The 14,978-nt window shown below is 39.4% G+C and overlaps 1 protein-coding gene across 1 annotated transcript in view; it reads left to right on the forward strand.

The window, feature by feature from the left end:
• The window catches only part of Tmem117 (transmembrane protein 117), a 470,864-nt gene extending 461,688 nt beyond the window's left edge, over nucleotides 1-9,176 (forward strand). Inside the window, exon 8 of the mRNA XM_052161429.1 lies at nucleotides 7,451-9,176. Coding sequence (XP_052017389.1) covers nucleotides 7,451-8,097 — 647 coding nt within the window. The 3' untranslated portion in view covers nucleotides 8,098-9,176. The remainder of the gene's footprint in view (nucleotides 1-7,450) is intronic.
• Nucleotides 9,177-14,978: the final 5,802 nt, after the last annotated feature.

Raw genomic sequence — 14,978 nt, forward strand, 5'->3', positions numbered from 1 at the left:
AGATTTTTATGTAAGTTGGCACAAGGTGGAATTATTTGTAGGGCAGGAACCTCCTTTGAAAGAATGCATCCAGAAGACAGAATGTAGACAAACCTGTGGAGCATTTTCATAATTAGTAACTGATATTTGAAGACCCAGCCAGCCCACTGAGGGTTGAGTCGACTCCTGGACAGGTAGTTCTAGGTTCTATAAGAAAGCGGGCTGAGCAAGCCAGTCAGCAGCACTACTTCATGGCCTCTATATCAGCTTCTGCCCCTGTATTCCTGCCCTGTTTGAGTTCCTACCTTGACTTTCATTGATGATGATCAGTGATGTGGTAGAGTAACCCAAATAATCCCTTTTCTCTCCATGCAGCTTTTGGTCCTAGTGTTTCACCACAGCAATAATAACCTTAAGGATCTAACAAAATTGGAAGTTGGTGCTGGAGAATGAGCTATTGGTTAAAGTGCCTTTTGTGTAGGACCCTACCTCGCTAAACGTCCAGATTGTAACACTTCTAAGAAGATTTTTATTCTTAGGAAGCAACTGCAAACACGAGCTTCTGCTGATGTGACTCAAAGTGGCACAACCATCCCAAGATGGCAGCCAGACTTGGTGATGTCATTCCCATGACAAAGGATTTAGAAGCATGAAGGATGCAGGAGTGGGGGGGGGGTCATGGATTCTTTGGTTTCAGCAAGTCACTGAGTTTAGGCTGCTTGTGGTTTGGGAGTCTCTTCATGAAGGCTCTGAGAGATCATTACATCCATCCGTGAAAGTGAAGCCTCCTGGTTTGCAGTGGAGATCACAAGACTTTAGAAGTGCCAGGGGTCATGATGCATCTGTCAAGGAGAATTGCTTACAGAGCGTGGATCCCAGGCTAGAGCAAGGCATATATTTCAGGCAGCAAAGCCACAGGACAGAGCCATCAAAGCCCCCAATACTAAATGTTGAGCTACAGGATTTGGTATTTGCCCTGCTGATATTTGGTCTTGGCTTCAGTCCAATATTTCTGAACTATACCCCAAGCTTCCCTTTGGTATTGTCTATTCTGATTCATTATGTGTTAGAAGTATGTAACTTGCCTTTTGCTTTTCCAATGAATTACAGCTAAGAAATTACCTTGAATCTCAATAGACTTTGGACTTTGAAACTTTCTTGAGACTGTGAAAGACTAGGGGGACTTTTGAAATCAAACTAAATGCATTTTGGTTGTGATATAGTATTGAGACTATGGGGGGCATGATGTAGAATGCAGTGGATTGAATGAGAAATGTCTCCCATAGGCTTGGGTATTAGAACACTTCTTTCCAAGTAGGTATTGCTTCAGAAAGTTTAGGAGGATGGGCTTTGGTATAAGAAGTATGTAGTTGGGGAAGACTCTAGGAGTATAGAGCCTCTCCCTACATCCAGTTCATGCTTTGATTCTTGCTCTTGACTCTTGCTGTTAAAGATGGACCCTTTCAGCTTTCCATCCCTAGGACTTTCTGCCATGCTTTCTTGGAAACCACAAGCAAAAATTAACTCTGTCTTCTGTCTGTATGTCATATTGAGTCATGGTATTTTATCACAGTAGCAGAAAAGTCACCAAGAAGGATAGTACTTTATGAGATTAAGAAGTATGTGTCTGTATGTCAAGTAAGTAAAGGGATACTGTGTTAGAAGCTTTGATTGTCAACGTGACACAACCTAGAAGAAAGACTTAACGAAGGATTAACTAGATCATGTCGACTCATAAGCATATCTATCAGGAATGTTCTTGATTGTCAGTAGATATTAGAAGATACAGCCCACTGTGGGCAGCACTATTCCATAGGCCTGAGCTATACAGGAATGAGTAAAGAAAAGTAAGGATGTAGAATAAGCATGCAGGCTGTGTGGATGTGGTTTTTTGTCTCTCCTCTTGACTGTGATTGTGGTAGCCCAACTGCCTAACCTCCTGCCATTGTGATTTCCCCATAATGATGGATTATAACCTGAACTACTGAGCTGGATATACTGTAAGTTGCTTTTTGCCAGGTTATTTTATCATAGTGACAGAAATGAAACTGTAACACATATACAACTGTTAACAAAAGCTAACTAGCACAGTGTAAGCTTTGTGGAAATGGTGGGGCCGATAGAACTTTAAGGTACAAATTATGTCACTCAATGCAGATTATGACTGGCAGGGTGACCATGAGGGAAACTGGAGCCAGGCATAGAAAGGGACCTTGCAGACCCCCCAGTAGATTTGTCACTTGCATTATTGCCTGTGTTTGCTCTCTAGTAGAAGAACCTCTGTGAGGACAGTTAAGGCTCTCCAAAAACCAGCAGTGAATCTCTCCTGGGCCCTAGTTATTATATACCTATGAGCTAGGTAAGACATCAAGTGTTCCCTGAGGTAATGGAGACAAGTGTCTGAAGCATAGATGCTAACTCTATTGAAATGGCTCTCATCTAGTTCCTTGGCCTCTTAGGGGTTGGTTTCATGTATCTTCTGTGGGGATAGCAATGGAACCTATCAGCAACCTTGCTGTAAACATCAAGCTAATGAGGAAGCGCTAGGTGCTCAAGGCACTGTCTACCACATAGTATGTGGAACACAACCTTTACTGTTTTGTACTTGACACTTGCCATCCTGTTCCTCCAGAGCCTGTGTTTCCTATTTAATCCTAATGTCAGGGAGCCTGGGAGAGTTTTCTCACCATTTCTCCACTACTCTAAGTTTCCTGCTTTGGCCTCTAATCCCTGAGTTCCCAGCAAGAGGAAAGTTAAGAATGGAAAGTGCTACCTCCTAAGGAAATACTCTTATGTAAAGAGTTTTCTGACACTGATGAATTCCCATTGACATTTTAAAAGCATTTAGGAATAGAGTAATTTTTGATGCTGATTCTAAGCTAGCTTTATTTATACATGTCAAAAATAACTTGAATTATTGCATCTGTTTAGCTCATCTGGGTCCCCCTTGACAGATGGTTTGCTGCAGTATGTAGGAGCTTTCATTTTATAAACTGGGATATTGCTTGTAAAAATAATCATCTCTATCCAAGCATGTGTTAAAATACACTTTTTCTTGGAATTGCAAGCCAGCAACAAAGAGGACAATGTTTAGTGAGGAAGTCACATTGGTACCTTTGGCCCAAGCCCATTGTTCTTAAAGTGAACGCTAAGGGTGCTATATGGTTCTGTCCCCTGCCCTGTTTCCCTTTACCTATAACGTGTGCATAGATAGATTAAAATGTGTGATGGACAAAGTCTCTGGAGGCAAGATGGGACGGCCTCTCAACTAAGTCTCCAGTCTCCTCTGAGTCCTATTAACGCCAGTCTCAGTGGAAGCTCCGCCATCTGTCATCCCAGCCACACAAAAGAAGTGTCCCATTGGTGGCCATCATCTGAGTAAATTAGGAGGGGGTCGTGGGGAAGGCCAGAAGGAAGGCTGCATAACAGTGAGGAGAGAATTCACACTGTTGGCACAATGATGCCCACGGGAGCCCTTTCGGCAAAAATGAAAATGTGGAAGTAAACAATCTTCTAGCATCCATGTTCTATTTCTGTTTCCCAGGCAGTGCGAGGGCACAGGTCGTTACAGCGGCGAGGATGTGGCAAATAATGGGCAAAAGCCCTTTGTTCTGTTTCCAGAGTTGTGTGATTTTTAGCAAATGAATTCCTAGAAATTGTTTTTTTTTTTTTTTTTTTTTTTTTAAGGAGTTCTCCTGGGCTGGTTAGATGACAGGGTTTCCTGGGAGGTATGTGGCAATGACCCATGCAGGAGGAGGGTTAGTCTGTCTGACAAACTAGGGAAGGTCTCATTATAGGAAAGAGAGTACATTTATCCTAGGTACACAAAGGCCTCTTTCTATACTCTCAGGGGAGAATTTTCCCACACCTCTCTGGAAATAATTATTATCTATTTCAGAGTACTTATACAGGTCTCAGAGTTTACTATGCCTTCTTCTACATAAAGCGGCAGTTCTTCCCATTTCTCTAAAATTCATCATTATCTCTATGTTGTTTTCCCCAGAGTTTGTCCAGACCTGAGCTAGCCTTCCTACTAAGTTGAGGTGTCTTATCTATATTTATGTGTCTTATCCATGTTTATTTGTGTATATAACCATTTTATAATACAACTCCCAGATCCTTCTGCAATTGCCAGAGAAATGACTTAAATATATAATTAAGTATAATCTTGAAGGCCTGGGTATTTTCCTTCTTTGAATTTTCCAAACACTTTACAACTCTAATCTTGCCTAGAACTGATTGGATCATTGAAGTAAGCATTTGACTTAAAACACTCACAAGTCATTCTTTATATTTGGAGGGGCACATCATTTCACAGGTTCTAAGTTGATTCAGACATTTAAAGTTATCATAAAAAATTAAACCAAGCTAGGATATAGGGGACAGAGAAATGTAAATAACTCTGTCCCTAATACCAGCAAAGTCAAAGGTAAGTGAACATTGAATTCATCATAAATGTGCTGTCTCCTTTTTCGCTTTTGTTACTACAGTGTGGTCTACCAAGTACTACTTGTGCTTGTATGGTTGGATTGCTTCCTAAAAAATGCAATAGAAGCACTTAGGTCTTAACTACATACATTACCAGTTCAAAATTACTATCCATTCATAAATTAGGAAATATATACGCATAGTTTACCAAATGGTGACCTTTTGACCCATTCACTTACATGCTTTCTACACGTCCCCAAGTTACCTGGGGTGTGCTAACTTAATAAACCCAGTTTTATTGTTCTTTCTGCAGGAGAAGAACTTTGATGTTAAACAAGACTACTGATATAGCAGGTGCTGCTATCATCATCATTACTATTATTATTTTATTTTTTATTATTATTGTATCCAGCACTCATCTTCACCAAGGCCATGGCTTCCTACTGCCCACAATGGATGTTAAATGGCATTCATAATAGGCAACATGAATATCCAGACTCCTGCCCTGTATATCTATCTGGTCAAGTAGTAATGCCCCCCTGGTACAAAGATGTCTACAGAATAGCTGCATTCCAATGTCAACTGGAAGCTCCAATGAGGACATAATTAAAAATGTTTAAGATGCATTTGGAAACATGAAATGTTCATTGTATGTTACAAATATCAACATGCTGTAAACGTTCTTCTCAGCTGAATGAAAAAGCACATTTCCTCCCAATTACTGTCAATTTGTTTTTCAAATGATGGTGATATTTAGTGAAGATTCCTTTAAAACTACATTTCCAAGGATTCCATAAACTTCCACAAAGTAAAAGGATAACATTTCTATTACAGTATCATTTTTAACGATCAATAAGATTCATTAAAATGACAAAATACAAGAGAGAGGTAGCCTCACCAGTATCGTGCGGTGATTTCTCATTAAAGCAGACAGAGTTATTCCAACAAAGAGATTAAGAGAAATAATGCATGGCTCCTGTCCTACCTCCTTGCTGATTTGCATTAAGCTAAGTAGTTGAAACAACAGGGGAATGCAAACACACTCACATGATTAATGTGGAAATTCTAAACCTCCAGCTACAGCTGATCATGCATTCACAACAGCATACTTACTTCAGGAAAAGGATAGAGAAGCATTTTCTGTTGGGCCTTTGTCTTGTCTTACAGACCTTCATGCAGCCATTTCAGAGACTAAGGTTTACTCTATGCAAAGTGTTTCTCAAATTACAAATTTTATAGTACAGCTTTCATCAGAAAACCATGTTTTGCCTGTTTTTGTTTGTTTCTCCAACAAGATGATGAATTCCCCTTGAAAGGTGGAAACTTGAATCTTCACCCTCTGGTGGTGTATGCTGTACAGTGTCTAAGATGAGCTCGGCAAATGTTTAATGATACTGTGCACCTTTGATTTTTGTTTTTGCACACTAAATCAGACAATCGCTTGGAATGTCAGGAACCTTGTTTTTACATATGGTTACCAAGTTCAAGTCAGCCCTTAGAGATTCAAGATTGAAATATGTTTATACTGATAGTTAAGTATAAAATAAAGACAAGCTACAAAGCACAAAGATGCAAGCACTGGTAATTCCTTTGGCTAAACTCTTCTATAAATGGCGAGTGGTAATTTCTTCTTTAGACAAAGAAATTGTCATTAGCCAGGCAAACTTTTGATGATAACACTAACAACTGGTGTTTAAAATGACTGAATCATTGTCTAACAAGGCATGGTGCTTAGTATCTATAAGCTCATGAAATATTAACTTCAAGAAATACTGGTTGGTTTGTTTCTCTTCTTAGAAGGAAACAGGGGCTTTAAAGAATTTAAGGCAGGTACTGAAATCAAATTGCAGGTGGATTTGGGAATAGGATGGCTCCCATCAGTTTTACATATAGGTGCATGATCATGTGACATAGGAACTTCATGATGTTCAATACAGTTACCTTCTAATTAGTAATCAATGTGGCCGTGGTACTTAAAATTATGAATGAATCTTCTCTAGTCTGTTCTGGTATCTTACTGTTTGTTACAACAAACTCAAGGAAGATATTAACACTATTATAGAGTACCCGATGTTATAGAGCCTGTAAGAAATGCTAACAATTACAATAGAGCCTAGTATCCCTGAGAAATTGTCTACATTCTTTTCCGATGCACATCATTGACAAGATCATATTTATTTTGAATATGTATATGCATATATGTATCTATGAATTAAATATATTTAATTATGTGTATGTGTGTGTTGGTGAGTGGTAATGCCTATGGAGGCCAGAGACATCACATCACACTTGGAACTGGATTATACAGAGGCATGAGTGTTTGGTACCAAACTAGGGTCCTCTGCACTCTTAGTGACTGAGATGCCTCTCTGGTTCATATTTAAAATTTTAACTATAAGAGGAAATCATAGTGGTTACATTCTCTCTAGGTGACATCTTCCAGTAGTTTATTAGCTTTGGTTGTATGTTTAATAAGTACATTGTGTTCTGTGGGCACTTGGTGTGATTTTTTTTTTTTAAGTCTTGAATGCTCAGAGATTATAGATCTGAATCACATCAGCTAATGGCTTAATCAACAGGTCTCCTGCACACATCGACGTGAATTCAATTGGCATGCTACTGTGATTCGCATTGAAAGATGATTTATTTCTTCCCCAGACCTAATTATAAAACAGAAAGAAATAGTCAATTGTATATTGGACTTCCTTAAATTTTTCATTAAAGCTGTTTTTCACCACTAATTAAACTATTCTTAAAAAGAACCCAAGACTAACTTTGAATCTAACTCCAGTGCATATAAAACAAAGAGATCAAATCATATTACAATAAATTCCAGGTTACTCTCAGAGACCTACTGTTTGCAATTTGATCCATTTCATGTTGTCAATTTGCTTTTGGTAGGATTGCCCTTTAAAAAAAAAGATTGTCAACAGCTCTAATTCAACAATTGATACTGTTGCACTATTATCTTTATTTTAATGGAGAAAACTGGATTGCCATTTTATTAGCATTTGACTAATTCAGTATTTCCTTTTAAATGCAGGTAAATGGTTTAACTACGGAATTATCTTTCTCGTCTTGATTTTGGACCTGAATATGTGGAAGAACCAGATATTTTACAAACCTCATGAATATGGACAGTATATTGGCCCAGGGCAGAAGATATATACAGTGAAAGACTCTGAAAGTTTAAAGGATTTAAACAGAACCAAGCTCTCCTGGGAATGGCGGTCCAATCACACTAATCCTCAGACTAATAAAACCTATGTTGAAGGTGACATGTTCTTACACAGCAGGTTCATAGGGGCTAGCTTAGATGTCAAGTGTCTGGCTTTTGTTCCAAGTTTGATAGCTTTTGTGTGGTTTGGATTCTTCATTTGGTTCTTTGGACGGTTTCTGAAAAATGAGCAAGGGATGGAGAATCAAGATAAAACTTATACCCGCATGAAAAGGAAATCTCCCTCCGAACACAGCAAAGATATGGGAATCACACGGGAAAACACCCAGGTCTCTGTGGAAGATCCTCTGAATGACCCACCCTTGGTTTGTATCAGGTCCGACTTTAACGAGATAGTGTACAAGTCCTCCCATCTGACTTCGGAAAACTTGAACCTGCATCTGAAGGAATCTACCAGTGAGGTGGAGGCTGATCAAGATGCAGCAACCTCTCAAAGTATGCGGACGAACTAGAATCTCTTAGGTGGACAGAGCACAAAGAGCAACCTTGAGTGTACCTTTAAAATCGTAGTCTTTCATTTTGTAAATGTCAGGTTTACATAGCATTAGGTAAAGAAATACAAACTATGCCACGACGGTGCTCAACATGCTTTTTCTAGACTCATTGTTTTCTATTTGTATTATGATACATGTGCCTATTGTCTGTTTAATGGTCCTCTAGAGATTGCTTTTCACAACTGCACAAGCTACTTACTGACTTTACAGCAAGGTAGATTAGCCCATTACCCATGTATCTGATGTTGAACCACAGTGGTGCCTTGAGACATTAAACTGTTTTTAACTGTACCAGACATGAAGTGTAGAATGGTTCCCCAGTCTAATTCACATGGGATTTTTTTATACAATTATTTTGACTTACACTTGATGTCTGAGCAGGAAACAGACATAGCTGACTTGTGGTTGTAGAAAGTTCTCTTGGTTCACTGTTCAGTGGCGGAGTTGGTGACTTTAATGCTGGACCGCAGAGAAGCAGAGTGATTGCCTTTTAAATTTTATTGGCTGGCTACTGATTATAAATACAAATGTAAAGTCCAGTGAGAGGAGGGCCGAAATGCACCATGGGTCACTGCTCACGAAATATGACTTTCTCCAACCACTAATTGCAATTAGATGATAATACTTAATTATGTTTTTCTAATTAAAGATAAATTGCTGCCTGATTAATAGTCTTGCCCTTTTCCTTTGGGAACAAAGGTTAAGAGGAACAGCTGGGTGAGCTCTCAAATGTATTGGCATTTCCACAATGTCCCAGACAACCAAGGAATTGAAGGTGTAATCACGTGAAGCCTGCATAGCCCACTGTCTACAATATTGTACATTTTGCTGTAAATATGGTTCTGGACAGTGAAAATAGAAAAACTTATGGCAACGTTGACCAGGTAATTCAGAAATCATTCACCGAAACCTCATGAGGTAGAAAATGCTGTGCAAGGGTCTCTTTAATGTCTTCTGTGTATGTGCATTTTTTTTGTTTGGGTTTCATTTTTTAAAGATGTAAACATCGCACCTTAATAAATAAGAATTATATGCCAGTAATTGTGTGATGTAGGTGTTTTTTTGCCTGTTTGTCTGTCCCCCCACACCAAAGGATTCAATCATGCCCTAGGTTAACGAAAACCTATTCAAATAGATTTTAAGAGCTTAATTCTAGGGAAGTTAACAAATTGTATACCCCTAAATGCTTCTAATTTTATTTCATGAGCTGCAGCTACATGTTTCTGGAGGAGCTGAAGGGAGATCATTTTTAAGGTAAATTATTTTCCCATCATATACTGATGTCGTTGCATTTTTTCTTTGTTTTATTTTTAAAACTCCCGTTTTGATCTGCCTTTGAGCATGCAACTTGCCAAATTTTGAGTGCAGAGTACAATATGCATTTATCTATCACTTGAGAGCCAGCTTTAATAAACATCTTGCTATAATTGTTTACCAAGCAGTTGGAACCACACCCCTGCTGTTTCTTATGCCTTTAAGAGTCATGCATGGTGCACTTAAAATCATAAATACCTCTGGCACTGAAAATACAGAGGACAACCTAACTATAGGAACCACCAACAGTCCTGGCCCCAAGAAGTGGTATTGTGACACAAGTACTCCCTAGCCACATATGCACGGCCCACAGAATTGAATTCTTAGCTGTGGGACAAGTGAGTCATGCTACCTGGGGCCATACTTTTATTAATTCTGAAAATCATTTTCTCAGAAGAAACTTGATTTTAAAAATAGGTGTTTATTATTCATATGGATACCTTTTGAAACTGTCATTAGAGACTTTTGATGGAGGTATTAGAGGAAACATGCTTAATGGGGTGATCAAATTAGCAGAAATAAGATAGATGAAAAAATTAATATAAGCCTTAAGCATGATGCTTCTGAGTTTTTATGAAGTGTCTAGAAAGACCATTGATTACAAAAAATGTATATTTCATGTTTAGATACGTTCAGTGCCGAGTGGAGTCATCTCCAGGGATGGTATCTTCATAACTGAGCAAGACCTGAAGCGAGGCCAGAGCCACCCTGCTGCATGTCCCAGGGCTTGCCGTCTGTCTACACAGAGGCCCCTCCTTTCTTCCCTGCCCCTTTTAGATGCATCTACAACGTAAGGACTACGAAGGGAAAGGAAATCAAAATTAAAATTCCATCTATTCACATTTAGTCCTGGATACCAAGCTAGAGCACAGCAGGTGGTGGCTCCATGGAACGTTTGGAATACCAAAGAGATTGCTGTTAATGGGGGGCGGGGGGGGGTGGAAGCACACTCAAATTGGAAGAGTTAAAATAAATATTTAAAATAATCAACTAATATTTCTGAGAGTGTAAAAATGGTAATGCCGTGATTGTAGTGGCGCTTAAGGACTGCAAACAACTGTGTTCCTACTGTTCTGTGATTGCACTCTTTTCCAAGCAGTGCAGAATTTGGACTAATTTGACACACAGGGTAATATATTTATAGAACATTTCATTAGTAATCTAATTGGAAAATTAAACAAACACTATGAATGTGGGCCTGATAATATACAGGTAGAAACAACCCTCACAACCACGTGGCAATTTGTATTTACAAAGCAATAGCTAGCCACTCATCTTCCCTACATGGTGGCTACCTAAGGTGGTCCTCTGCCCTTTAGTGCCTAAGATCACCACTGACTGACGAGGGCTGTTAAGAATGATTTCTTCTCTATTCTCCCTGTGGGCCAATCAATTCTCACAGTGTCTGATTTCATGTCTAATGTGCAGAACCTCACCAAGCACTTAGTAGGAAAGGCAGGAGTGGGGTCAACCTGCTTCATGTTACCCAGGGGGCTCGTAAGCCTTCCAGTGCACTCTCTGGCTGCCCTCTGGGTCACGAAACAACCCGATATGAAATATGAAATAGACAATGGCAGTAAATTACTTTTAGTGGATACCCCTTAATGCTGACTAGATTATTCAAGACCCAGAACACCACCATTGTTTATTATCTGTCTGTCCACCCTTAGAACTGGTCCCTATTTTTAAGACAACTGTTGGCCTTGCAACATCACAGGAGATTTTGTGGTAATGTTCTTGGTGAGTTAATAGCCCCGCTCATTGTTCTGTCTGGCCTGATTTCCTAACTTTGTCTCAAAGTTTGGCCTATGGTGTGTGAGCCAGCTGTACGTGAAAACAAGCAATGGCATGTTGGACATGCAGATGATACACTGTCACTCCTCTGGCTGTAAAAATATACTGGACAAAGGAGTGGGAAGATTGGGAATTGGTACATACACAAACCAAGCTCCTAAGTTTTTGGCTTGTTGCAATCAGTGCATCTTGTAATGTATTATTTTCTGAACAACCAGCGAACTTGTTGAAGAGCAGAAAGAGGTGGAAATTCACAATAGAAAGAGGAGGAGAGGCAGATGGTGGAGACCAAATCTAAGAAATTAAATGCCCATTTTACTATGCACAAGCTTTAAAACTATAAGGAAGGATGAGGGACTTTTAAAAGGAACTTCATCATTCACATCTTGTGAATCCAGTCCTCTTTTGGGCTAGATAAAAGACATTCAGAAAAATGTCCAGTCAAAAGGGCTACATATGAAGTTGGTTGATTTTTCTTGAGTAGGCTAGTGTTGAAGTTGGTCTATGTCTGCCCCCAGACATATCTGCCCCTGGTGCCATCTGGGAAGGGAGAAAGAGAAGCTGTGACTCAAATGTTGGAGATAAATATTCCAAGTTAGTGAGCCGTATGAGATGAGAAAGACAAAAAAACTCAACACTTCAGAAAGGCTAAAGGAAAACAGACAGGTGACATTACTAGGCAGTGTGTCACTACCAGCAGCCACTGGGATCTAGATACCTCAGAAGCACCAATGGAACCATAAAACAGAATTATGGTAACAATTATGTAGGTGACCCCAGCCTTTATAGATTTATTACTCTCACCCAACTCTCCCCTCAATTGTCAGGCCAATGACACCATCATTCTGAATATTGTCTATATGCAAATAAATTAATTCTCAGCCATCACCATAGGAGGTAAACAGGTTTAATTAAACCCTACAATGAACCTGTTGAGATGCTCAAGATCATGGATCTAGTCAAATAGGATTTGAAACAGATGTCTCTGATTCCCAAATGCTCTATTTTTCCCATTATTGTAGTTTCTATACACAGACACACACAGACACACAGACACACACACACACACACACAGAGAGAGAGAGAGAGAGAGAGAGAGAGAGAGAGAGAGAGAGAGAGAGAGAACTATCTGTTCTAATCATGAACTTTGATGGATCACTTAGGGACAGACAGTTACAGAAACACAAGATGCTTGATTTCTGGCTATTACATCTCAAGAACCTAGGTTAAGTATTTAACAGGAATTCCTGAAGCCTGCTGGGATACAATTTGCAAGCTCAGTCACATGATTGAAACAGACAAGGCTGAACTAAATGGAAGGCACAGTGAGTTCATTGTCAGGTACTTTAAGTGCAATCATAAAACCACAACTCAAATTGGTACCAGCACAATGTCTAGCTCTGGAATTGGTTTCCTTGAAGATTTCACTGTTCTCGAGGACGGTAAACAGAATGTTCTGATTGACATAGGAGAAATAAATCGTTTTGAACATTTAAACATAGCAAAAATTTGTTTAACTAATTACTAGTTCTAGGAAACCTAATTTGTGAGCTCCAGCTCTTAGTATTTCCAAATGACCGCTTAGTTATTATTTTAACACTGGATGTGGAGATGCTCTGGGCACCTGGTGCTTGTACTCATGAAGAATTTGAGCACCTCACAGGGTTTTGAAGAAGATCAATGACTGTGGTTGTGACAGAGTCCCCTCTAATAGCAACAAGTTTGCAGGATGCAGCGCGTGGGGTAACACCCTCTGAAATCAGTGGCTGTCATCCTTCAGAGCTGCAGGGCCAGACTGACTCTCCAGCATTTCCTAGGGCTCTGAGGTTCTAAATCGTTGCCTTCCTTCTAAGTCTTTTTGCCCAGCTTCTCTTCTCAGGATTGTCTCATCCCATCAGTAAGCCACAGCCCCTTTCACGAATCCTGAAGTGTATGTTCTATGTCTCTAGCATTTAAAGAAAAGACACAAACACCTGAGCCCAGCCCTTTAGCTCTTACTGCTGTAGTTTCATGCTGGCTTGGCAACCATTGCTGAGTCAGAATGTCACCCCAGTCTTGAATGTCTAGAAGAACTAACACTAAATCCCATGGGATCAGGGCAGTATTTCCAGGAAGTTGTATGATGCATCATAGAATAAATAACATTGTAAGTCAGAATTGTGGTTTTCCATACAGCTTACAGATGTACTTGCTTTGACTCCTTTACGCATATTATCCAAATGACCTTGAGCTAAGCACAGTAGAAAAGATCTATAACTAAGAAGTTATTCTAAGATGATTTTATATAATTTGGGAAAGAGAATAATGGTCATATCAGGAAAAGCCCAACTCCACAACTATTACTTAGATTTTTTTATAGCCATAAAATTACCTTGGAACAAATTAGATTCTTGAGTTTGTGAATAAACAGTGCTTAAAACACGCCAGAAAATTGAGATGACATATCATTCCTTTCCCAAACAGCATTCAGATGGAAAGATGTTATCCGGTACTTTCATTGACTGGCCTATTCATATCATCGTATTGGCCATTGATTGTTCTTGCCTTGCATGAAGCTCATCAGTTTTTCTAGGATAGCTGCAACTTGCCTTGATTGGCCTTCCCAACTCTCCCCTTGTCCAGTGCAAGCCATGCTCCACAAAACAATCCTTCTAAAACATAAACGTCATTGTAGAGCATCACTCATTTAGTGACCAATTTTTTAAGCACTACATACAGCTCTGAAAGGACAACAGTTTAACAGGGCCAGAAATCGTTTCTTGCCATGTTGCACTGAATTAAATGACAACATCCCATTTGCCTATTCCATGCCTCAGGGAATCAACTGTGTTTCTAGGAGTCTGAAGACCTTATTGTCTTAGGAGGAAGGAGAGACAACTTCTGGGAAGGTTCAGGAATAGAATTAAGAGTAGAATATTATTTCATGCACTCTGCTGTTCATGACTCAATTGTAGTGTCTGCCTACCTGCAAGGGATGCTGGGAAATACCATTTGTCCTTGTGCCCACAGTAGACAAGGAACAAAGCCTGAGGAGCTCCCAGTCAGAAATTATTTGTATTGTATTTTTCTTTACTTTCCATGTATAAGTGCCTCTTTGTTGAGTTTCTATATGACTTACCCTTTATGGAATCTTTAGCAGTCTCTTCTCCTCCCTCTCCCTCTCCCCCTCTCTGTATATGTGATTGTGTGTGTGAATACTATTGAACTCTGAGTATCATGATTCAATAAAATGTAAACAGACACTGTACGTTGAAGCTATATGTTTACAAGAGACTCATTTGAGTAGTCTCTGATTTTTCTCACTGGTTCTAGTCAAATTTTATAGCATAAGTTGGCAACTGAGATTACTTCTTACGTTTGATATGTGTGGTAGTTTGAATGAGAATGGCTTCCAGAGGCTCATGTATTTGTTTGGTCTCAAGTTGATGAAACTATTTGAGAAAGATTAGAGGGTATGGCCTTGCTGGAGGAGGTGTGTCCCTGGGGGGTAGGATTTGAGGTTTCAAAAGACTCCCAGTGTTTTCTCTGCCTAATAGTTGTGGATCAATTTGTAACCTCCCAAGTTTCAGAGTTGTAAGCTCTGAAACTATAAGGCAAATTAAGTGCCTTTTAAATAAATGTCCTTGGTCATGGTGTTTTATCACAGCAATGGAAAAGTAACGATGACAATACAGCAGATATAGGATGAGCATAACAAACTCAAAAAAATTCAATTAAAAGAGAGTATCACA

The sequence above is a fragment of the Apodemus sylvaticus genome, chromosome 17 (assembly GCF_947179515.1).
Source record: "Apodemus sylvaticus chromosome 17, mApoSyl1.1, whole genome shotgun sequence".
Lineage (NCBI taxonomy): Eukaryota > Metazoa > Chordata > Mammalia > Rodentia > Muridae > Apodemus > Apodemus sylvaticus.